Source organism: Neophocaena asiaeorientalis, unplaced genomic scaffold (assembly GCF_003031525.2).
Source record: "Neophocaena asiaeorientalis asiaeorientalis breed wild unplaced genomic scaffold, Neophocaena_asiaeorientalis_V1.1 scaffold40, whole genome shotgun sequence".
NCBI lineage: Eukaryota > Metazoa > Chordata > Mammalia > Artiodactyla > Phocoenidae > Neophocaena > Neophocaena asiaeorientalis.
This window is the reverse complement of record NW_020185335.1, coordinates 9,013,746-9,035,452: the sequence shown is the minus strand read 5'-3', so window position 1 is coordinate 9,035,452 and position 21,707 is coordinate 9,013,746. Positions and strand designations below refer to the sequence as shown.

Genomic DNA, 21,707 nt, shown 5'->3' with positions numbered 1-21,707 from the left:
CGCAAAAAAAAAAAAAAAAAAGTCAAAAATAGTCATACCCATCACACTAATGACATTTATCTGTTAACGTATTGGTCTTTTCACTAGACTGGGTGTTTCTTGAAATCAGAAGTCATTACCTTAACTTTTGGAGTTTGTGGAGTTCTTAGTGCAGTTTGCTGTGCAGGGAGCTTTACGTCCATTACCCCAACAGATGTTTACAACAACCTGCAAGGTAAGTATTAGGATCTCCATGCCATGGGTTACAAAACTGAGGCTCCAGCCCACATCCCTCAGCTGATTCATAGAGGAGCCAGGATTTTGACTCCCTGATTCACTGCAAAGTTTTTAAGCCATTCATTGGACATTCTTGCCTCTCCATGTGTCCCCAGCACCTACACAATGAGCTTGGTAAATATCTGATGAGTAGAATTGAGTCTAATAAACCCCAACGTACCCAAGCTTGTCAGAAAAGAACATGGGTTTATCTGTGCTGCTGAAGTTTTGAAGCTGACCCTCAAAGGCCAAGCAATTAGAGACTGAGATCCTTCTGGCAAAACAGACAGTACCTAGAGCAGGTGCCTGCTTTCAACTTTTCCCTCTCAGGAAACAGTGGTTTCAACATCAGTAAGTTGAAGGTGTGCTCTTTAATTGACACAATGTTACATTTCCAGAGGAACAGGTTATCGCTTTTCACAAAATTTGTCCTATTTAATGAAAGGTTGTTTGCTATCTTAGTTACCTACCATCTCACCTATTGCTATATTACAGTCCCAAGCTTTTAAAATGCTGTACCAAGAGTCTTGGGAAGATCCTTTTCAGGCAGATTCTGGAAGCTTGGCCTCTCCAGCTCAATTGTAAACACCTTGAGAGCAGGAATCACCTCATATCCGTCTTTATCTCCCATGGCACCTGACTCAGTTAGGCAGGAATTCAATAAGTATTTGCCAAATCCATTACTGCCTGCTTATTTCATGCTGGGGACTGGGCTAAGCCTTGGGAAGGAGAAAGGAGGAATCACATTCAGATCTTACCCTCCAGGAGCTTCTAGGCCAACCCAGGAGTTAAGAGTCACATGTAAACAAAAAGCATCTGATATGGAAAACGGTGTTTGTAATGGGGATTATAGCAGAGAGCTACACTGGGGTACCGCCCTCCCCCCACCCCAACACACACCCAAAGCACCATCTGTACCTAAAGATTGCTGGGAAGTTCTTTGCTACTAAAATAAGCATGGACATACTGTGGAGTACACTCTAACATGTACATGCACTTTAAGGGAAAACGCAGATTTCAAGGTGCTGTATTTGGTAGACCCGTGCCCCCACCTTTCTTTAGCTCCCCTCTCCTCTGCCTCTAGGAATGTTTTGGTGGGTGTGTTGCTGAACACTGCTATTGGCATCAGACAAAACCGGGTTTTCATTCAGGCTCTGCTCCATCACTTTCAAGCTGTGTGATTTTGAGCAAATGGTCTGAGCTCTCTGAACCTCAGAGTATTCATGATTTTTATGAGGGTTAGTGTTTCATGTAAAGCTTTTGTCACATACACAGTAGCTTTTATGCCTGTTGTGAGAAATGAAGTGTGGGACGGATGGATGGATGGATGGAGCAGGGAACAGGCCAGCCTTGCCACAGCAAAAAAGGCACATTCCCTCTGACATGAACGCTTTGCAATTCTATAGCATTTTATACACTTGAAGCATTTCATAATCATACAAAAATCAAAGAAAGTAGAGCCATCCCAATTCTACCTATGAGAAAAACTGAAGCCCCAAGAAATGCCCAGAGGGGCTTCCCTGGTGGCGCAGTGGTTAAGAATCTGCCTGCCAATGCAGGGGACACGGGTTCGATCCCTGGTCTGGGAAGATCCCACCTGCCACGGAGCAACTAAGCCTGTGCGCCACAACTACTGAGCCCTCGTGCCACAACTACCAAAGCCTGCGTGCCTAGAGCCTGTGCTCCCCAACAAGAGAAGCCACTGCAATGAGAAGCCCACGCACTGCAACGAAGAGTAGCCCCTGCTCACTGCAACTAGAGAAAGCCCATGCGCAGCAACGAAGACCCAATGCAGCCAAAAATAAAGAGTCTTGCAAAGACTGAGATCGGTCATCTTGAGATTTGAGCCACTGCCTGGTTCAGCATCTTTAACACAACAGCTTGGGGACTTGTTAGGCGATAGAGGATGGGGAGAAGGGGGCCTGCCTTTCAAACTGCTGCCTTTCCTTTCTGAGCTGTGTACGGCCTGTTAATTTGACCTACATGTTGTGAGACACAGAGTCACAGAATCCTCACAGCTGGGGTAGTGCAAAAGTCCTTCAATTTCCCTGTTGAGAAGCTGATACAAGCGACGGACTCTACTCTCCTTAAGAACATACAGACACACAAAAACTCACATACAGTTTCAGGAAGCCCCGGGTGCCCTGAAGCCCCTCCACCATGCCCCCTAAGGCACTCAAGCCCCCTCTACAGAGACCATCCTGAGCCTGACCAACTGCAGAAACCACAAGCTCATTTCCTCCAGCAGACCGGTAGAAACAGTATAACCCAACATAACAAAGCCCTGCAACTTCAGCCAGGGACAACTCCCCCACCCAGCTCTGCAATCATCCGAATTCTAAGAAGCCTATCCTTCAATAAATGTCCAAAGTCAAACCATCCATTTCCCTCCCAGACTTTCGCAAGTCTTGGTGGAGATAATTGAGGTTATCTGTGTTTTAGAAATTAAAATTGCCAGTGTGTTAACAGAACGGGGAGACCCGTGAACAGGATTAATACAGAGGTTACCTGGAGTCGATTGGCTTCACCACAGGCAACGCCTTCATTGTCATGAAAGCCAAGATTGAGCACAAAAGATAAAGAACCGGGTCGGCAGCCGAGGGAAATTTGGTGAGGCATTCAGTTCATGTGTTCATTCAGCACTCACGTATGGAGCACTTACTACATGCCAGGCACTGTTCTAGACCCCCAGGATACATCTGAGCGTAATACAGAAAAATCCTCACACTGAATGTAATCTTTGAGCTTACATTCTAGTGAGGGAGATGGACAAATGCCAATAAACATAATAAATAAGTCAATTTTATAGTATGCTAGAAGGCAAAAAGTGCTATGGGGGAAAAAGGAATTAAGCTGGATAAAGGGATCAGGGGTGTGTGTTCAATGGAGGAAGCAAGTTGTAGGGTTCAACTAGGGTCAGGAAACCTGCATTGAAATAACATTTGAGCAAGACTTGAAGGCGAGGAGACCACATACACATCTTGAAGCCAACGACAATACTCAATGGCTTACCTTCACGTATTCACTCAACCAATATATGCTGAGTGCATTAAGAGCTAGGTGTTTGTAGTCGGCTGAATAATGGTCCCCAAAGATATCCAGGTCCTAACCCCTGGAACCTGTGTATGTCACCTATGTGGCAAAAGGGACTTTGCAGATGTCACAAAGTTAAGGATTTTGAAATAGGGAGATTATCCTGGATCATCCAGTGGGCCCTAAATGCAATCATGAGGGTCCTCATTGCAAGAGGGAGATTTGACTTCATAGAAGGAAGAAAAGTGATGTAACAAACGTATGGATACCGGGGCGGGGAAAGTGGTGGGGAGGGGGGCGTGTGTGATGAATTGGGAGATTGGGATTGACATATATACACTAATATGTATAAAATGGATAACTAATAAGAACCTGCTGTATAAAAAAATAAATAAAATTCTAAAATTCAAAAAAAAAAAGTGATGTGACGATGAAAGCAGGGAAGAAAAGGTGAAGTGAGGCGAGACCATAAGCAAAGGAATGAGGGAGCAGGAAAAGGCAAGGAAACCGACTCTCGCCTGGAGACTCCAGAAGGTGGCTGCCCTTCTGACACCTTGATCTTATTCCCATAAGACTCATCGTAGACTTCTGACCCCAGAACTGTAAGAATAAATCTGTGTTGTTTTATGCCACCACCAGTTTGTGGTAATTTGTTACAGCAGCCATAGGAACCCAATACAGCGCTATTTTAGACAGGGATATAGTGAGAAACAAAACTGATGAAAATCCCTGCCATGTGGATGTCCCATCCTTGACCACTCATTCTGTGCCTGGCACTGGCCTGTGCCTTTGATACATAGCATCCTTTTAATGATCACATCCGTCCTAGGGGATGGCTGCTATTTGAACTGAGACCGTGTAACTCGGAGACCCTGTTCCCTGACCATTGGAGGGTCTTCTGGTCATGCCCCATTAGACTATGGCTATTTTGGGTGTGCCAGTGATCTGCTTCTGTCATCTCTGATGCCACTGGTCGCTCTGGGTGCCTGGGACACTGTCCCCACCCTCTCTCACCACACCAGGAGGAAGGCCCTTCCGAAAGAGAGAAGGAACAGCCTTCGCTTGGGGGTTTACGAGTAGCATCCTCTGCATGAACTGCCCCCATAATTTTCGCTAACTCAGATGGTTAGAGGCAACTAAGAGGCAGACACTTCTTCTAAGGGCTACAAGAACATTATTGAATCCTCACTGTAGCCCTGCGAGGTGGGTTCTAATGTTATCCCCATTTCACAGGTCAGGAACCAGAGGCACAGAGAGTTTAAATAACTTATCAAAGGTCTTATGACTAGTGAGGGTTGGGAGCCAAGAATCAACCTCTTAACTGTTTTTAAGGCCCGTAAATAAAATAGCTAAAATGTATTGAAAACTGCTATGTGTCAGGCAATCTTCATTTAAATTTCATGACTCTCTGAATGAGGGACGTGGACTAGCTCTATTTTATGGATGATGAAACTGAGGCATCATTGGGTTTCGAGAGGATCAAAACCCAGGCAGTGAGCCTGGAGTCCCTGTTCCTTTAATTAACTACCCACCTTGTCCCAGGCACTAAACGAAGCCCTGAGGGTGAAGAAGTGAATAAGATTAAGACAGTAAAAGTAGTGGTTAAGAAGTTAGACATGTGGTCTCAGGAACCACCTGTGTGATCTCGGGAAAGTTACTTAACTGTTCTGAGACTCAGTTTTCTCATCCCTGAAATGAGAATGGTACCAGGACCGACCTCAGGGCTGTTGCAAGGATTACGTGAGAACCACACTTACAGTGAAGTGTCAACACACGTCAGCTGATGTTATCCTGTTGTTACTATTATAATAAGCTCCGTTCCTGCCCTTAACCACAGAAGATGCACAAACCATGCAGATATCACTGTTCTTTCCACATTGATTCTGATGATAATTTAAGGAACCCTGAACTAGGCTAAGACCTCCTGCCTGCCCAACCCAAAGGGCAGACTGAAGACAAAATCAGGGAACCCATGCCTTTCACTGGTCCCAACCTCCTGGAAGGGATTAGCATCTCTAGGAACACCAGTCACCCTTGGCCCTCCTGGAACACAGTAGATGTACTTAAGGAAAGAAAAAACTGGAAAATCCTACCAGGGGATGTGACTCTGAATCGAACATGCATACACTGGACTTACCTGGAACTTCGCCAGGACCCAGTGATGAAGATGGAGGAAGATACTAAATCTCCACTGACAGAGGCTCCATCTTGGTTTCCTTGTCTCTGAACCAAGGCCTTGCTGGAACCAGCAGAGAGCTGCCCTACAGTTTCTTTTCACTGGTTGAAGGAACCATCTTCAAAGGAATGGTGGAGGAAAAGGAGATACATTTTGTTTCCTGTGTGGAAGGAAGATTTATCAACCCTAAATGGTGACTTTTATGTTGGGACAATTGGATACCCATATGCAAAAAAATGAAGTAGGACGCCTACCTCACACTGTACACAAAAATTAACTCAAAATGGATCATAGACCTAAATGTAAGAGCTAAAACTATAACATTCATAGGAGTACATCTTTGGGACCATAGATTAAGTTATGGTTTCTTAGATATGACACCAAAAGCAGAAGAGATAAAAGAAAAATTAGATTAAATTGGACTTCATCAAAATTTTAAAACTTTTGTGTTTCAAAAGCACCATCAAGGCTTCCCTGGTGGCGCAGTGGTTGAGAGTCTGCCTGCCAATGCAGGGGACACGGGTTCGTGCACCTGTCCGGGAAGATCCCACATGCCGCGGCGTGGCTGGGACCGTGAGCCATGGCCGCTGAGCCTGCGCTCCGCAGCGGGAGAGGCCACAGCAGTGAGAGGTCCGTGTACCGCAAAAAAAAAAAAAGCACCATCAAGAAAGTGAAAAGACCACCCACAGAATGGGAGAAAATATTGCAAAGCATACACGAGTAGATACTTCCCCAAAGAAGATACATAAATGGCCAATAAGCACATGGAAATATGTTCAGCATCATTAGTTATTAGGAAAATGCCAGTGAAAACTACAATGAGACACCACTTCATTTTATCTAGGATGACTGAAATAAAAACAGCAGACAATAAGAAATTAGGGAGGATGTGGACATACTGAAACTCTTAAATGCTGCTGGTGAAACTGTAAAATGCTGCAGCCACTTTGGAAAACAGTTTGGCAGCTCCTCAAAATGTTAAACATATTTATACCATGACCCAGCAATTTCACTCGTGGGAATATATTCAAGAGAAATGAAGACATACGTCCACATTAAACACTTGAACATGCGTGTCACTCATGACAGCTCAAAAGAGGAAACAACCCAGATGTCTCTCAACTGATGAGTGGATAAACAAAATGTGGTATGTTCATACAATGGAATATTATTTAGCCACAAAAGGAAAGAAGTACTGATTCATACAACAACATAGATGAACCTTGAAAATATTAGGCTAAGTGAAAGAAGCCAATCACAAAAAACCCTACATATTGCATGATTCAATTGATGTGAAATGTCCAGACTAGGCAAAGCCATAGAGATAGAAAGTAGATTTATGTTTGCCTAGAACCGGGGGGAGGGGATGCACAATGAGGGGGGACTGCTCATGGGTACAGGGTTTCTTTTGGGGATGATGAAGATGTTCTAAAAATAGACAGCGGTGATAGTTACACAATAGTCAATATACTAAAAATCACCAAATTGAATACTCTAAAAGAGTGAATTTTATGGTATAAGAATTAGATCTCAAAAAAGCTATTATTTAAAAAATTACTGGGAATTCCCTGGCGGCCCAGTGGTTAGGACTCCATGCTCTCATTGCCGAGGGCCTGGGTTTGATCCCTGGTTGGGGAACTAAGACCCCACAAGCCACGCGACGTGGCCAAAACAAAAAAATTACCGTCGGTCCTTGAAGAAACTATTGGAGACTTCTCTTTAGTTAATGCCAATTCCACTTCTTACCTGAGTACAGATAAACTGGGGTTCTGGCTGAAACTTGTCTTTTCTGCCATCTTCTACGCCACAATTCTATGCCCACAGAAGTTCTTGGTAAACTTCTACCTTTAGTTTACCAAGCTCTCTCCTGATTCCATGCCCCTTTCTTTATCTGCATTGCCCATTTCACCTGGTTACCTGCTACCATGCTTCACATATCAGCCACCCCTGGCTCCTGAGACAGTATTGGGGGTCCCTGGGGGTTCCCTTTTTACTGCCAGTCCATTGAATTGTGTTGGTTTGTTCCTTGGTGCTGTGTCCTTCACTATGCTATACGCTCCCTGAGGACAGTGGAGGTACTCGTTCTGTTGACCCTTACATGCCAACATAATCTTGGTCATCACTGAATGAATGAGTGAGTGAGCGAATATATGCTTGAAAAGGACAAGTATCTGAATGGAGTGGAAAGATACAGAGGATAAGAAGGAATAGAGGAAAGGAAGAAGGGAGAATTTGGATTAAACTTACATTCTCATGTACCTACTCTTTTTCCCTATTGCCTGAGAAATGTGGATTTCTCAGCCCTATAGCCACATTGACCATTTGAGCCTCTCAGATTCTAGAATGGCTTCTCAGTTTCCTATGAATCAAACCAAAACCTTTGGCCTTTCAAAGAACACCCGAACCTTGTTTTTCCACTCTTTGGCTCAGAGATCCAAAGTTGGGAATCTAGCTAAAGAAAATAACAATAACAAGCACCTGAATACAGAGAGGGATGCGGCGTGGACCCTAAAAATAGACACACATTGTATATAATACAATCTGGCATTGTTTATAATAGTCAAAACCTAAATGTCCACCAGCAGGCGGGTGTACATCCTGCCATGTCCCAAAGATGGAATAATACGCACCCATTAGAAGAATTTCATGATCTGGGAAAATCACTGTATCACTATTGTATAGTAAGTGAAAAAAGCAGGCTATAAACTGGTGGGTTACAAACCTATCACCAATATGTAAACTGTGCATAGAAAAAATTTTTAAATTCGGGAAAAACCACACCAGAATGATTTCAGGGGTTTTCTTTCGGTAGTGGGACCCTGGGTGCCTTTCTCGTTTCTTTTTTTAACATAACGAGGTGCTCTACTGTGAACATATATGACTTTTATAATCAGAGAAAACAACACCCCCTAATTCTCTCACTCTTTCCACTGCTCTTTCATGGGAAATTCACTCAACTCCTGCTTTGTTCAGTCAACCCACATCCGCCTTCAGATCCTCATCCCGAGCTTCACCCTCAGAATCTGGGCAGGCGCTCCCTCCAGGAGGCCTTTCCTGGTCGCCAGGAGGAAGGAAGGCTGGCTCATCCCCACCCGTCCCAACACAGGGCTCCCACATCTCTCCCTGCTCACCTTGTCCAAGAAAACTCCAGCCTCCCTGCTGGTGCTTGACCTCGAGAGACTGCTTCCTGCTGCAGCCCGGCAGCCAGGGCAGTGGCCCTGCGTCTGCACCTGGTCGCTGAGTCCAGACTCCTGGAAGGAAGCTGAAGAGCAGAGGCCATTGGTCTCACTGTCGTTGGATGATGAGGAAGGCGGTGATGACTTTTCTGTCTGCATGTCCTGATTTACCATGGGAAAGACTTCCCCCGGCCATTTAAAAACCATCCACACTGTCTTTAAACAGCTGAAGAAGTGATCAAAGGTGTTTTCACTTAATCTGGACAAGCAACCTTCTCAATAGAGTCAGCCCACTGCTCGGTAGCTTTGGGAGGAAATGAGTACAAACCAGTCATGCGGATGGAGCTCGAATGCACTTGGATTTTTTGTGAGTTGATTTGTCCACGTATACATCCAGCTTATTCCCGAGATGGAATCAAATTAGAGAAACCCTTGAAGGAAAAATTAGTGGGTCAAACATCTGAGGGCTTACCACATGCCTGACACATCTTAGAGCGCTTGTGAAAAGCTGTGGCTTTATCAAAGGAATAAACAAATCCGGGGTGATTTTTCCTGCAGAACTTCTTGGACATGCACTACACCCACAAGGAAGGCTCTGAGGATAAGACGGATGGTCTCGGCTTCAAGAAAGGCGCATGCGTCTTGGCTCCTGTGGCCTTTTGAGCTAATTACCCTGGCCTGTGTCTGAAATATGACAGAATTCAGGATCAAGGCAAATTGGACGTCCTGGCATTGACCTTTGGTGTGTCTGAAACCAAGAAGAAAAGATCTGGTGTGCCAGGCTTCCTCATTGGTCTGGTATTTTACCTGTCTTCCTAAACAAGGAAAACAAACCACGGACATACTTTTCTTCCCCGCAGAACTGCGTCCTTTTTCATGACTAGGTCTGGGTATTGTTTGGCAATGGGAATTCAGTAGAATAGCGGTGGGGAAGCATTTTTTAAATACCACCCTCTTCTCAAACGTTTAAAGTAAAATAATGAATAGGTGAGTGACTGTCCCATTTGTCAACTCTTTTCCATTCCTACCACCCAAATGCAGGCCTCCATCACATGTTTCTTAGGCCACCATGGTTGACATTTCTTTCCAATCCATCTTATCAAGGCTGGAAGTACTGAGGTCTCCAGAGGAGAAGAGTAGATGTTCTTCATTCTGCCATCCACGGAGTTTGGGTTTTTGTTTAATGGGATCTATGAGCTGAGCATGAAATGGAAATGCTGGGATGGTAGAGGAGTTTTTGAGGAACCAACAGGGGAAGAAAGAGAGGAGAGATGAGGGACAGCTGGGAGAGGAACCCTTGTTGGGAATTTGGGGGTGGTGTTCCATGTGAACTGTCTTCCTTGTCTTCCCAGGAGATCCTCAGTAAAGTATCCTGTTATTTTTTTCTTTTTTTAAATATCCATCCCTTTTTGGTACATTATGGAGTTGGATTTCTTTGTTGGCGGAATTCATTCGTTCAACAAATAGTTAATTTGTTGGTAGAGCCTGCATCTACCAGGCAGTGTTCTAGAGGATAAAGTAGTGAATAAAACATACCCAACACAGGACAACTTGGATGAAAACAAACAACAACTTGGATAGCACTTCCCTGGTGGTCCAGTGGTTAAGAATCCGCCTTCTAATGCAGGGGATGGGGGTTCGATCTCTGGTCGGGGAGCTAAGACCCCACATGCCAGGGGGCAACTAAGATCACGTGCTCTGGAGCCTGCACGCCACAACTAGAGAGAAGCCCGGGAGCCGCAACTAAGACCCGACGCGGCCAAATAAATAAAAAGGAGAGCAAAACAACAACGACAACTTGGATGAATCTCCAAGGAATTCTGCTGACGGGACCCCCTTTCCTGTATGGCTCTGGCATGCCTCGGCACCCTGGTTCTCAGCATCAGGCAAGACAGGACTCAATCCTGGATTCCAGCCCCTCCAAACCCTCCTGCAGTGGGGGACGCCCACACCAGTCTGCTGTCCCACTGGGTGTACAATGAGGCACCTGGCGGACTATGAACCGTCTAGCTCTGCCCCTCTGTTTTACTACCTTAGAAGATCTTCAGAGGAAAGAAGCCATGTAAAATTAAAATAAGGTCTGAAAAGGCTTTAAAGTTTTATTATTTTATACTATGCCCTGCCTTGCATGGAATGACCACAAAGTACACGCCTTCTGGGCCACACAGTCTACTAACAGCACAGGGTTGAGAAAGCTAGAACTCACGATGTGGTCCACGGGGAAGAAAGGAGGGAGGGAAGGGAAAGAAAGCTAAGGAGGGAGGGAAGGGAAAGAAAGCTGGGGAGGGAGGAGCAAAGATAAATATTTCTGTGTCTCTTTTCCAGTGGGTCAGTGGCTGCCCATTCTAGGAGCAATGATTATGTGCCTTAATACAATTGCTGATTCACGGTCACGGTCTTTATACTAAAGGAAAGGGGCTTTTAGAAGTACTAGAGCTAATCAGTAAATATTTGATCAACTTTCCAACAAGGTTCTAATGGCCAAAATGAAATGAAAGAAAAGATACTGATAAAAGCTCTATTTCCGTAACTTTGTCTCAAAGCAACCATGGAAAGAATAAGTGCAAAATAAAATGAAGGGCCCCCCTGCCCCCCACCCAGGGAGGGACCACCCTTGAGTCTGGTGGAGCAGTTCTCCAGGGCCCGGGCCCCCACCCTGCCAGGTCCTTGGGGCCACACGGCGCTCAGCAGCCCTGTCCCGCTCCTCCCGGGAAGGGGCCTGCTTCCCTGCATCCCAGTCAGCACCTGGGATGAACAGCCCATGGAGATCCAGGTGCATCTCTACATCAACAGAGGCATGAGCCAATTCCGTAAAAGTCCTGGCATCCAGAACCAGCAGAAAGGGCAGCTTATGGGGATCGGCAGAGACAATGGCTGATAAGATAATCCCTTTGGGGAAACAAAAAGAGACACTTTGTAAAAGCGCAGCCTTGAACCTGGTCCAGCTGGGGGGATAAGTTTCTCAGCTCTATCTCCCTGTCCTTTGAATGTAAGTTATCTAATCAAAACAGAAGGGAAGTGAATTTGGTATTCTGTGGGAGCAGAAGGGAAAGGCCAGGGAAATTGGAAGGCTTGGCTGAACCAGTCCCCTCACCTTTCTGAGCCTCAGTCTCTTCATCTGTAGAGTGGGGATAATCCTCCCCCCCCCAGAGGGTTGCTGAGAGGATCTTGCATGGTCAGTTATGAAAGCACTTTGTAAATCATGACATGCACTGAAGAATGGCTATTTTCCTACTGTTTAGAAACTCCAGTTATAGAGAATCAGCTTTGACGCTGCACTTAGGCTAGTATCCGTCACTCGGCTAAACCCGGACCAGCCGCACTCAAATGGCATTTGAATGAGTCCAGTTCATCTCATGCATGTGCAGCTTTCCCCTCTGTAAAATGGGAATATTCTAAACACCCACTCTCAAGGGACAGAGGGCTAAATGAAATAGTGCACGTAAACTTCCAGCAAAAATTTGTGATTCTTCCCAAGGCCTCCCGGGTTTCAGAGTGGCTGAGGGCAGCTGAGGTCAGATCAGCTTGAATTCGACCCTCCTCTGTATGCACTGGGCGTGTGACAGACCGTGGGTAAGACCTCACTCTCTGAGCCTCTCCTTTGGTGGAATGAAGACCAGGTTGCTCCCTGCCCACAAGAGATTGTGCAGGACGCACTTGCCCAGCCCAGGGGGAGGCCAGCCTCAGCAGGAGGTGGCACCAACCATCCCCCACCTTGGAGGTGACAGTGACACGGGGTCCCTTACCTGGCGTGCCGTGCAGTGCAGGTTGATAGGAGGACCCAGGTAGAAAACCATTCCCTTCTCACCTGAGGGAAGCAGCTGGCAGGCTCAGCAGGGGGCAGCCTGCCCTTCCCCATAGGCATGGGCAGCCCCACCCAGGCTTGTAGTACCCTCCTTAGCATCCCTAGGAGGTGGGCAGGGCATTTCTGGGGCAAAGGCAGAATCAAAGAGGGAAAGGACCATTTGGTCAGGTGGAAACCTGGACAAGAGAGGAGGGCCACAAGCATTTCTAGGTGCTCCACGGAAAACTTACATGCTTAGAGGAGTTACAAATTCAGACCCAGCCATTGCAATGGATTTTAAAACCAAGATTCTATACTCTGGGCAAGGGTAGGGCAGCTCCATGGAAAGGAAGTGGGCTTTTGTGTCGCAAACAATTTAATCACCCCGGAAGGGAGGTCTGACCTTCTGCTCCTGGGAGATGACCTCTAAGCCTTTGGACTGACGGTCTTATGAGAGTGCCTTTGTTTACCTGGGGCCACTGCATATAACCCATCCTAGCAAAGTGATTTAGGGGAGGCCTGGGCCACAGGTGTCAGCTCAACCTCCAGAGGGGCCAAAGACTGGAGGTCACCGCATGACCACGCCCCACATGGGCTCCGACACAGGGCTTGGAGAGCTTCCCTGGTTGGCCACACTCCGTGGACGTCGCTGGGGAAGTTGGCGTGGTCCTACCCCCACAGGAGAGGACCAGCGGAAACCCCAAGCACAGGACTCTCCTGGATCCCGCCCCACTCGCCTTTTCTCTTTCAATCTGCACCCTTTCACCGAGATAAACCCTAACCATGAGTACAACAGATTTCGGTGTGTTCTGTGAGCTCTTCTCTTGAAACTGAGGGTGGTCTTGGGGATCCCCAAACTTGCAGCTGGTGTCAGAAGTGGGGGTGGGCTGGGGGACTCCCTCATCCCACAGCTTTGGACTCAGACACACCTGGGCTTCAAAGCATGACTCCACAAGCTGTGTGATGGGGGGGGGGTCACTGCCCCCAAACGATGTCTCTGTTTGAGGGGTGATCACAGGTACAGTGCAGCAAGCGGGCTGCCCTTCCTGGAGCCTTACCGTGATCCTCGTCCTCGGCACCTGGTGTGGGCACGAACACTGGCTCCGCCGGCCAGCAGTGCACCTCTCCCCACTTCAAGGATGACTTCGTGAGAATGTCGTATTTTATTATCTGCGCATCCAAAGGGGAGAAACATGGGAATGAGTGGTTGGAGATCATGCTTATTCCCTGCGAACAGGAAGGCATCAAGGCCCCAGAGAGAGGGGAGTGGACTCTGGTGAACGTAGACCCCAAATGGCATCTGCCTCTGGTCAGTGTAACAACAGAAACAAAAGCAGCTTGCTTCCTCCTCCGACTTGAAGCAAAGGTCCTCCTGCCACTGCAGAGCTGACAGTACACACTGAATTCTTTCAGAAATAAAACCCCTGGATTTATCTGGTACTTGGCACTATATTGCTTTTTTTTTTTTTTTTTTTTTTTTTTTGGCGGTACGCAGGCCTCTCACTGTTGTGGCCTCTCCCGCCGCGGAGCACAGGCTCCGGACGCGCAGGCTCAGCAGCCATGGCTCACGGGCCCAGCCGCTTCGCGGCATGTGGGCACGAACCCGTGTCCCCTGCATCAGCAAGCAGACTCCCAACCACTGCGCCACCAGGGAAGCCCATATATTGCAGTTTTTATACACATTAGATAAACTATTCAATGCAAACCTTTAAAGTATAATATGATTCCTTTGTTGTTTTAAAAGTGCAAGTCCCTGGCCTTCTCTCAATCTCTAATAGGCCTCTTTCCCCTGAGCGTGTGGGATTAGAGGGGAGTGACTCGGGGTGTGCGTATGTGTGTGGCGGAACCTTAATTTTTTGCTTTGTACATTTCTGCACTGCTTGCATTAAAAAAATTTTTTTTTCCATTACTAAAAACTGAAGCTACTAAGGAAAACTGATGTCTGTACAGCACTCAGCATGGTCCCTGGGAAATAGCAAGTGTTCAAACAAATAGCAGTTTAAAAAACAAAATATGAATCACTATGCTGTACACCTGAAACTAACACGATATTGTAAATCAACTATACTTCAATTTAAAAATAAGTTAATAGGGACTTTCCAGGTGGCGCAGTGGATAAGACTCCACACCCCCAAAGCAGAGGGCCTGGGTTCGATCCCTGGTCAGGGAACTAGATCCCACATGCATGCTGCAACTAAGAGTTCGCATGCCAAAACTAAGTAGGCTGTGAGACGCAACTAAGGAGCCCACCTGCCGCAATTAAGACCCAGTGCAACCAAATAAATAAATAAATATTTTTTAAAAATAAGTTAATAAAAAAGAAACGTAAATCGTCCTAGTTTCAGCTCTACCCTCTCTGCTTGAGACAGTGAGTTCCTTGAAGGCAGGAACTGGGATCTTCCTGTTCACTTCCTTTTCCTCGGTGCCTACCACATTGTAGCACATAGCTGGTGCTCAATAAACATGCATCCAAAAAAGAAATCAATGGATAAACTCCAGCCACCACATCCTTCTTGAGCGACAGCCCATAAGGTGCAATTCCCTCCCCTGGATGGACCATCGTTGCTTCCAGTGTATTTTGTCCCAAGCTGACGTCACTTTCTGACTTACCCCCACCCCAGGGGGACCTCGGTTCTGACCCCCCTGAGAACCTGGGAACTCAGCTTTGCAGACAGACACGATGGTTATAGGCTGCCATCTCCCAAGGACTAGTACCTTGCTTGGGATGGGGCTCCACTGGACTTCAGCAGCAAAGACATAACGGTATCGCTTCCCGTTGTGAGCGTAATTGATCCGAGGCAGCTCTAAGCCTAGAGAGAAATGACACAGCTGACAAAGCCCCCTTCACCGAGAGCTGGGACCACGTGTCTTTTGTGGCATCCAGGCTGGGCATCCTTTTCACAAAAACGGTTCCCAAGCCAGGATCCCTGAACTTGATTCAGGCCCTAGATTGGATCAAGGGTGATCACAGGGCAGGAGGAAGGAACTTCTGATCACTACCCCAGCTCCATTAGAAGCTCCATTAAGAGCAAGGTAAGATAGACCTGGGTTTCTAAGTGTATAAACATCTTTAATTATCCAAGATAGAAATCAAAGAAAATTGCATGATTAAAATCAGAGGCTACTGCAATTTTTTACAGCTCTTTTTAAAAAAGTGTGTGCGTGCACATGTGTGGGTGTGAATAGAAACTTCTGAAGCTGTGAAAGGAGCATCAGTGGGGAATATTTAAATAAATCTGGTGAAATCATATAATAACATTATACAAAAGTAACATTTACAAAGAAGTTTAGTAACATGGGGAAATGTACACATGATAAGATTGAATGGAAAAGGCTGCTTATGGGATTATCTCCACTGTGTTATAAATGAAGAGAAAAAGTTTGGAAGCATTGCTGGGGTGATAACTTCCTCATGGTGGTTTAAGGTTTGTACTGTCCATTCTAAGTTTCTCATTGTGTGAAATTTTCATTATACCTATTACTTTTGTAATCCAAAAAGCCTTAAAAATGTGTCCATGCCCATGCACATATATTTATATATGCTTGTTGTGTCAAATTGAATTTCTAAGTCTGAATATTGAAATGAAAGTCCCTCTTATGAAATACTGCAGCGAGTTGGAGCCAACTGCTGGTGAAAATATAATGTCCAAGAAAAGAAGAAGCAGAGATGGAAACATCTGCCACATAAAAGCCTCCTGAAGAGGACCCAGGGCCTAACTGGTTATCGGGCTCAGCAGGGAGGGAAGTGGGGTGCAGCAGTAAGAAGGGAAGATGTCCGATCCCACAGTCGGGTAATCACGAAATTCCCAAGGTCAAGATGAACATGAGGACGAGGGACCACCCACACACTCAACTCAGAAAAAAGATGCCCACTGTCGGTCCCAGAGTCGGTCTGAGACTCCCTGTGATGCTCCTGGGTCCCTCGAACCTGGTCTGGAGCCCCCCTTTCCTCCACTCTGTAAATGACCAGCTATACGCCCATGGTTAAGTAAAATGTGATTCATGCCTGTGAATTCTGTCCGGCTATTAAAGCCACGCTCTTGAAGAATCTTTGGGATGTGGGGAAATTGCCAGGCTACGTTCATGAAGTGGAAGAAGCCATTTCAGAACATTCTAGATGGTATGGTATGCATTTTGTATAACCGTAAATGCAGAGGTTAAGGGTTTTTCGAGTCAGTGAAGCCTGGGTTCAGATGCGGGCTCTGCTGCCCAACTTCAGGCAAGTTACCGAATTATTCTCAGCTCTGCTGTCCTTGGTTCTAAAGCACGAACAGCACATGGCAGCCCCTGACTCTTAGAGGTGTTCTAGTCACGGCTGCTTTTAGCTGGACCCTCACTGTGGGCCAGGCCCTCAGCTAAGCCCCTTACATGCATGGACTCACCTAACGTGATAAGAACAGGATGAGACTGGGGAGGAAAGGACGGGAAGTTGGGGAGCCCCTAGAAGAGGGCCTGGCATGCGCCGAGCAATGCCTACGTGATGGAAAGACCGCGTGGATGTTTCCAAACGGCCGTCACAGGCGGAGGGATTATGAAGGATTTGTCTACGGTCATGCTTTTCAGCGCTGCCCAAGGTTGCTACGATAAACAAGAGTTCCCTTCCCAGAAATAAAACGACCGTAGTGTTTTACTCCTCCATCTGCCCATGTGAGTGACAGGTGAGCAGAGATGGAAGTTGATGCCTTAAGAATAGGGACGAACATGTCTATATTCACTTCCAAAGACTCTGAGGGGCTGGGGCACCACACAGAACCCATTATGGGATTCATGGGATGCCATGTGTAGACGGAGTTCTTAGTGGGCAAATCTGAGGTCGTCCTAGCAGAGTCCCCAGGACTGTCCTTCCAGATGCCTGGCCCTGGCGTGGGGCAGCAACATGGGGAGCCAGGCTCCCAGCCTAGAGCCCCGCCCACCGCTCCCCAGCCCTGTCCTGGGCAGGGCTGTTCATTCCACACTGCAGTACTGAGCACACCCTGCTCTAAGCCAGACTTCTGTCACGTGCCGGTGACAGCACTGAGCACACAAACACGGTCCCCACCCCACTGGCTTCTATGCTAGGGCAGTGGTTCTCAATCAGGTTGGAGGCCAGGGACGCTGATCTACATCCTCCAATGCCCAGGGCAGCCCTCCCCGCAAAGAACGACCCGGCCCCGGTATCAGCAGTGCCCACATTGGGACGCCCTGCTCTGGTGGGTGCTTCTCTCTGGGGGGGTTTATGCTCTGGGTGTAGCTCAGGCTTTCTGAGGCCCAATTTTCTCCTCTGGCAAATGGGGCTGATAGCACCGATTCTGCAGGGTGTTCTGAGTGCACACAGGTAGAAATCTGCACGTGCCATCCCTTTCAGTAAGTCAGCGTTCAATACACAGCAGCATTTGATACAGAGAACAAACTAGTGGCTACCAGTTGAGGGGAGCGATATAGGGGTGGGGGAGAGGGAGGTACGAACTATTGGGTGTAAGACAGGCTCAAGGATGTATTGTACAACACAGGGAATACAACCAATACTTTGTAATAACTGTAAATGGAAAGTAACCTTTAAAAACTGCATAAAAAATTTAAATTCAAAAAAATAAACTTTTAAAAAGAAAGCAAAAAAAGAATAAAAACCACAGAAGCATTTGAAAGGCTAGCCGTGAAAGTCCCTGGGTCCAACGACCACCCGAGTACCTCCCTGGGAGGGGTATGAAGATACATGAAAGAGAAGTGTCCCCAGATGCCTTTCCCTGGGCGTCCCAACGGCCTTCCTCTCAGTCCCTCGTCCTCACACATCTCCTCTGCATCAGAAAGAGGTATCATATAAAGAGGACATTCAGCCCCTCCCTAAACACAGGAGAGAGGATGCACTTTACCTTCATAAAGCAACTCCGGCTGGCAGTAGACTTGGTCCTCTTCTTCCTTCAGGGCTCTTGCTGTTGTAGATGACAGTTTGATTAAATTGGAGCCCGTCTCTGCGTTCTGAAAGAATCGGTTTTCCAGAAAAATAAAAACTTGGTATCCAGAACAAATATCTGTTTTACTATGCACATGTTAAAAAATGCTTTAGTGTCTGTCACCTTGTTCCGGCCTCACATTAACCACCGGAAGCAGCTATTATACGACTGGTATTTTCAGTTAAAAATGAGAGCTGGGGGCTGGAGGTAACTCCCCAAAGAGGGCAAAGCTGGTGGGTGGTAGAAGGGGGGCCCTAAAAACCCTGGATCTTTTCTTCTACTCTGGGGTGCCTGATCCCTCACAGGTGAATTAATGTACTTATAAGTTCTCGCTTTTTAAATACTGGATGATTCACCTGTAAAAGGCTGCATCAGTCATTCAAAAGGTGTTTATAAAGAGTTCATAATAACGTGTGAAATGAGTGAAAAAAGCAGCAGACAGTCTGAGCTCAACCATGTTCAACAAAGAAAAAGAAAAACAAATTACACTGAGAACAGCCTGGAGAGAAATACCAAATAGTAACAATATAGCATGCGGTGGGATTATGGAGACTTTCATTTCTTTTTCTAGGCTTTTCTAGATTTTCAGTATTTTCTCCTATGAAAATGTACCCCTGTTGAAAAGAAAACAAACATGCAATAAAAATTACTTGGGAGAAAAATAGCTATCAAGGACATCTCTTGGTCTCAAGTGACAATCAGACTTTGTTCAGTACTTTACCATCATCGTTGTAACCCAGGAGAGAGACTGAACACAATTAATTAAATATCTATTGAGCATCTACTACTCCCTGTGTCCCCACATACTCTCTACGGGACCTTGAACAACTTATTTGGTATCTCTGAAGTTCAGTTTCCCCATCTGTATGATGAGGTATAGCACAAGCGTCGTATAAATAGTATGTGTGTCTCCGAGTTATTATGCAGGCTAAAAAAAATAATCCATGCAGTTGGTTTATAAGAGGGCCTGGTTAGCGGTAAATGCTAGATAAATGTTAACGGCTATTGATAACATAATTGTATTATTATTAGCATTATTTTTACTACTACTACTACTGCCACTACCCCTGGGGGTAGGTTCAGGTTAGCTGCTGGGGGAGAAGGGGTAACAAGACCGCAAATCCCTGCATTCATGGAGTTACGGGAGGAGAAGTATGGTCATGTCTGACTTCTCATTTAAACTTTTCTCTACTTTCCAAACTTTCCAAAATAAGCTTTTATAATGAAAACAAACCTATTTGAACAACAGCAGCTTTTTGCTGAGAAGGTGGGAAATTTACTGCATCCTAGAAGCTGAACTGTAGGGCCCCTCTGAGATTTGTTCAGGGCGATCCCAATTAACAGAAGAGGAAACTGAGGCCCAGGGAAGGAAAGTGACTTGCCCAAGGTCACACAGAGGGGAGGAGAGGCTGGGCCCAGAGCTTTGCACTGAGATTCTTCTGCTCAGAAGCAAAAGCACTACAGGCAGCAGGCAAAGCAAAGCCCCTGAGGCTGGCCGGTTCCCATCCCATAGTTCTCGGCTCAAACATCCCTTTCCCTGACAAGTTAGTCTGCAGTGTCTCCAAGGCATGTGTCCCAAGCTGTAAATATCTCCTTTATGGACCTGCTTCCTTCTTTCATGCTGTCTTCCCTGTGCAGACAGTGATCAGATTTTATCCAGTGCATGGCACATAGTCAGCTCCCAGGAAGTAACTGCTGAAGGAACGAGCAAATGCATGACTCAATGAGCTTTTCCTTTAACTCTTAAGGGGCAGAACATGGGCTTTGCAGGTGGCTGTAAAAATCAAATGAAGGGCGTGAAAAGGTCATCTAGTGCCTAGCACATTGGGTGACTTGGAAGCAGAGGCTCTGTTTGCCTTCACCTGTATGTGCAGCCCCACATGTGAGAGGCCCTGCCCTGTGCCTTGCTAGTCAAGAGACAGCCACAGGCCTCTTGTGCATGTCCCGGGCTTGATTCTCAGGGAGTCAGTCCGCAGAGACGTTTTCTAGCTGCGGCATGAAACTGGTCAGACTGGTTGAGGCATAAACTGTGAATTTTTCCACACACAGTAGTAACGAACATGACTTGGCAGCTTTCTATGGCCAATGTGCTCAACTTTGGGAAGAAATCACTTTCCAGCCAGAATTCAACGAAATCCTGCAGTCTGGCTTTGAAATTCCTCAACTCGAGGAAACTCCCATGAGAAGCAGTAATCTCAATAATCCCACAAAACACTGGCTTTGGAGTTTGGCAGCCTTGGGTGTGCAGTATGACTGTAGAGCTTTCTACGTGAACTTGAGCCTGCTTCCTCGTTTGTATAAAGGGGGGCAATCCGTAACTTTTGGACGGGTGGTGAGTACAAGCGGAGGTCCCTTTGACCTGCGTCTGGGGATTGTGGTTAGGATTAAATTAAATAATGGTTATGAAAGCACCTGATCCAGGGCCAGACCATCGTAGTCAGTAATTTGGAGCCAGACAGACATGCATGCCAAGCCCAACTCAGATCCTCTGGATGATTCTGCCATGTTGGGCAAGTTACTGTCTCTCTCATCTACAGTCATGGGGATGACAAATAACCCCAAGGACTGTCATACAGATTCGGTGAGAAGCATGTGGAGCATTTCACAGGGCCAAAAATGTTCAGGACCCAGGATGAGAGCAGAGGCCCACCAAACCTATGTCCACATATAGCAAACTGTTAAGTAAAATACCGTTCTCTCCCGCCTTCCTTTATGCACAGAGCTTCAGAATGTTGTGGAACTGTGCTGTCTGATACGGCAACCACCACCAGCCATGCGTAGCTGTTTAAATTTAAATTTAATGAAATTTAAAATTCCCTTCCTCGGCTGCACTGGCCACATTTCAGTAGCCTAGATATGTGGCTGCTACTGCTTGGACAGAGAATACTCCCTCACTGCAGCAGGTTCTAGTGCCCAGTGCTGGTCTGGAAGGATGCAGTGAATTCAGAATCCCAGGACTCCTTGGCATTCTGAGCTAGAAGCAGGTGGCAGAGTGAAGGCTGGCCTCTGGGCCCAGGCTTCCCGCCTCCTTTTCTTGCCACTGCATGGAAGCCCCAGCCAGCCCTGGCCTCCCTGGTGGGTCTGAAGGCTGCATCCAGCAGCACAGCCTGCCCTTAGGAGGACAGAGGCAGCTGCTGCAGGCTGGCTTGGGTCATTTGTGCAGGGAATTCAGGGATCCCAGGCCACAGTTGGGGTCGGAAGGGCGCCCCTCTGGGTGGGCACCCTGTGGTCCTGTGAATTCCTCACCCAGTGAAGAAGGGACACTGATGGAGAAAGGCCAGAGTGGGGGCCCCTCTGGCCTGGGTCTAAGAGCAGAAAAGGCATCTGACACAGGGCTGCACACAGAGTGAACT

At 46.7% G+C, this 21,707-nt stretch overlaps 1 protein-coding gene across 1 annotated transcript in view; it reads right to left on the bottom strand.

Annotated features, from left to right (window-relative positions):
* Window positions 1-21,707, bottom strand: part of BCO1 (beta-carotene oxygenase 1) — a 55,851-nt gene that overhangs the window by 8,514 nt on the left and 25,630 nt on the right. The window contains 6 exon segments of the mRNA XM_024735720.1: window positions 8,596-8,715; window positions 11,188-11,304; window positions 11,306-11,529; window positions 13,483-13,594; window positions 15,140-15,234; window positions 18,274-18,379. Coding sequence (XP_024591488.1) covers window positions 8,596-8,715; window positions 11,188-11,304; window positions 11,306-11,529; window positions 13,483-13,594; window positions 15,140-15,234; window positions 18,274-18,379 — 774 coding nt within the window.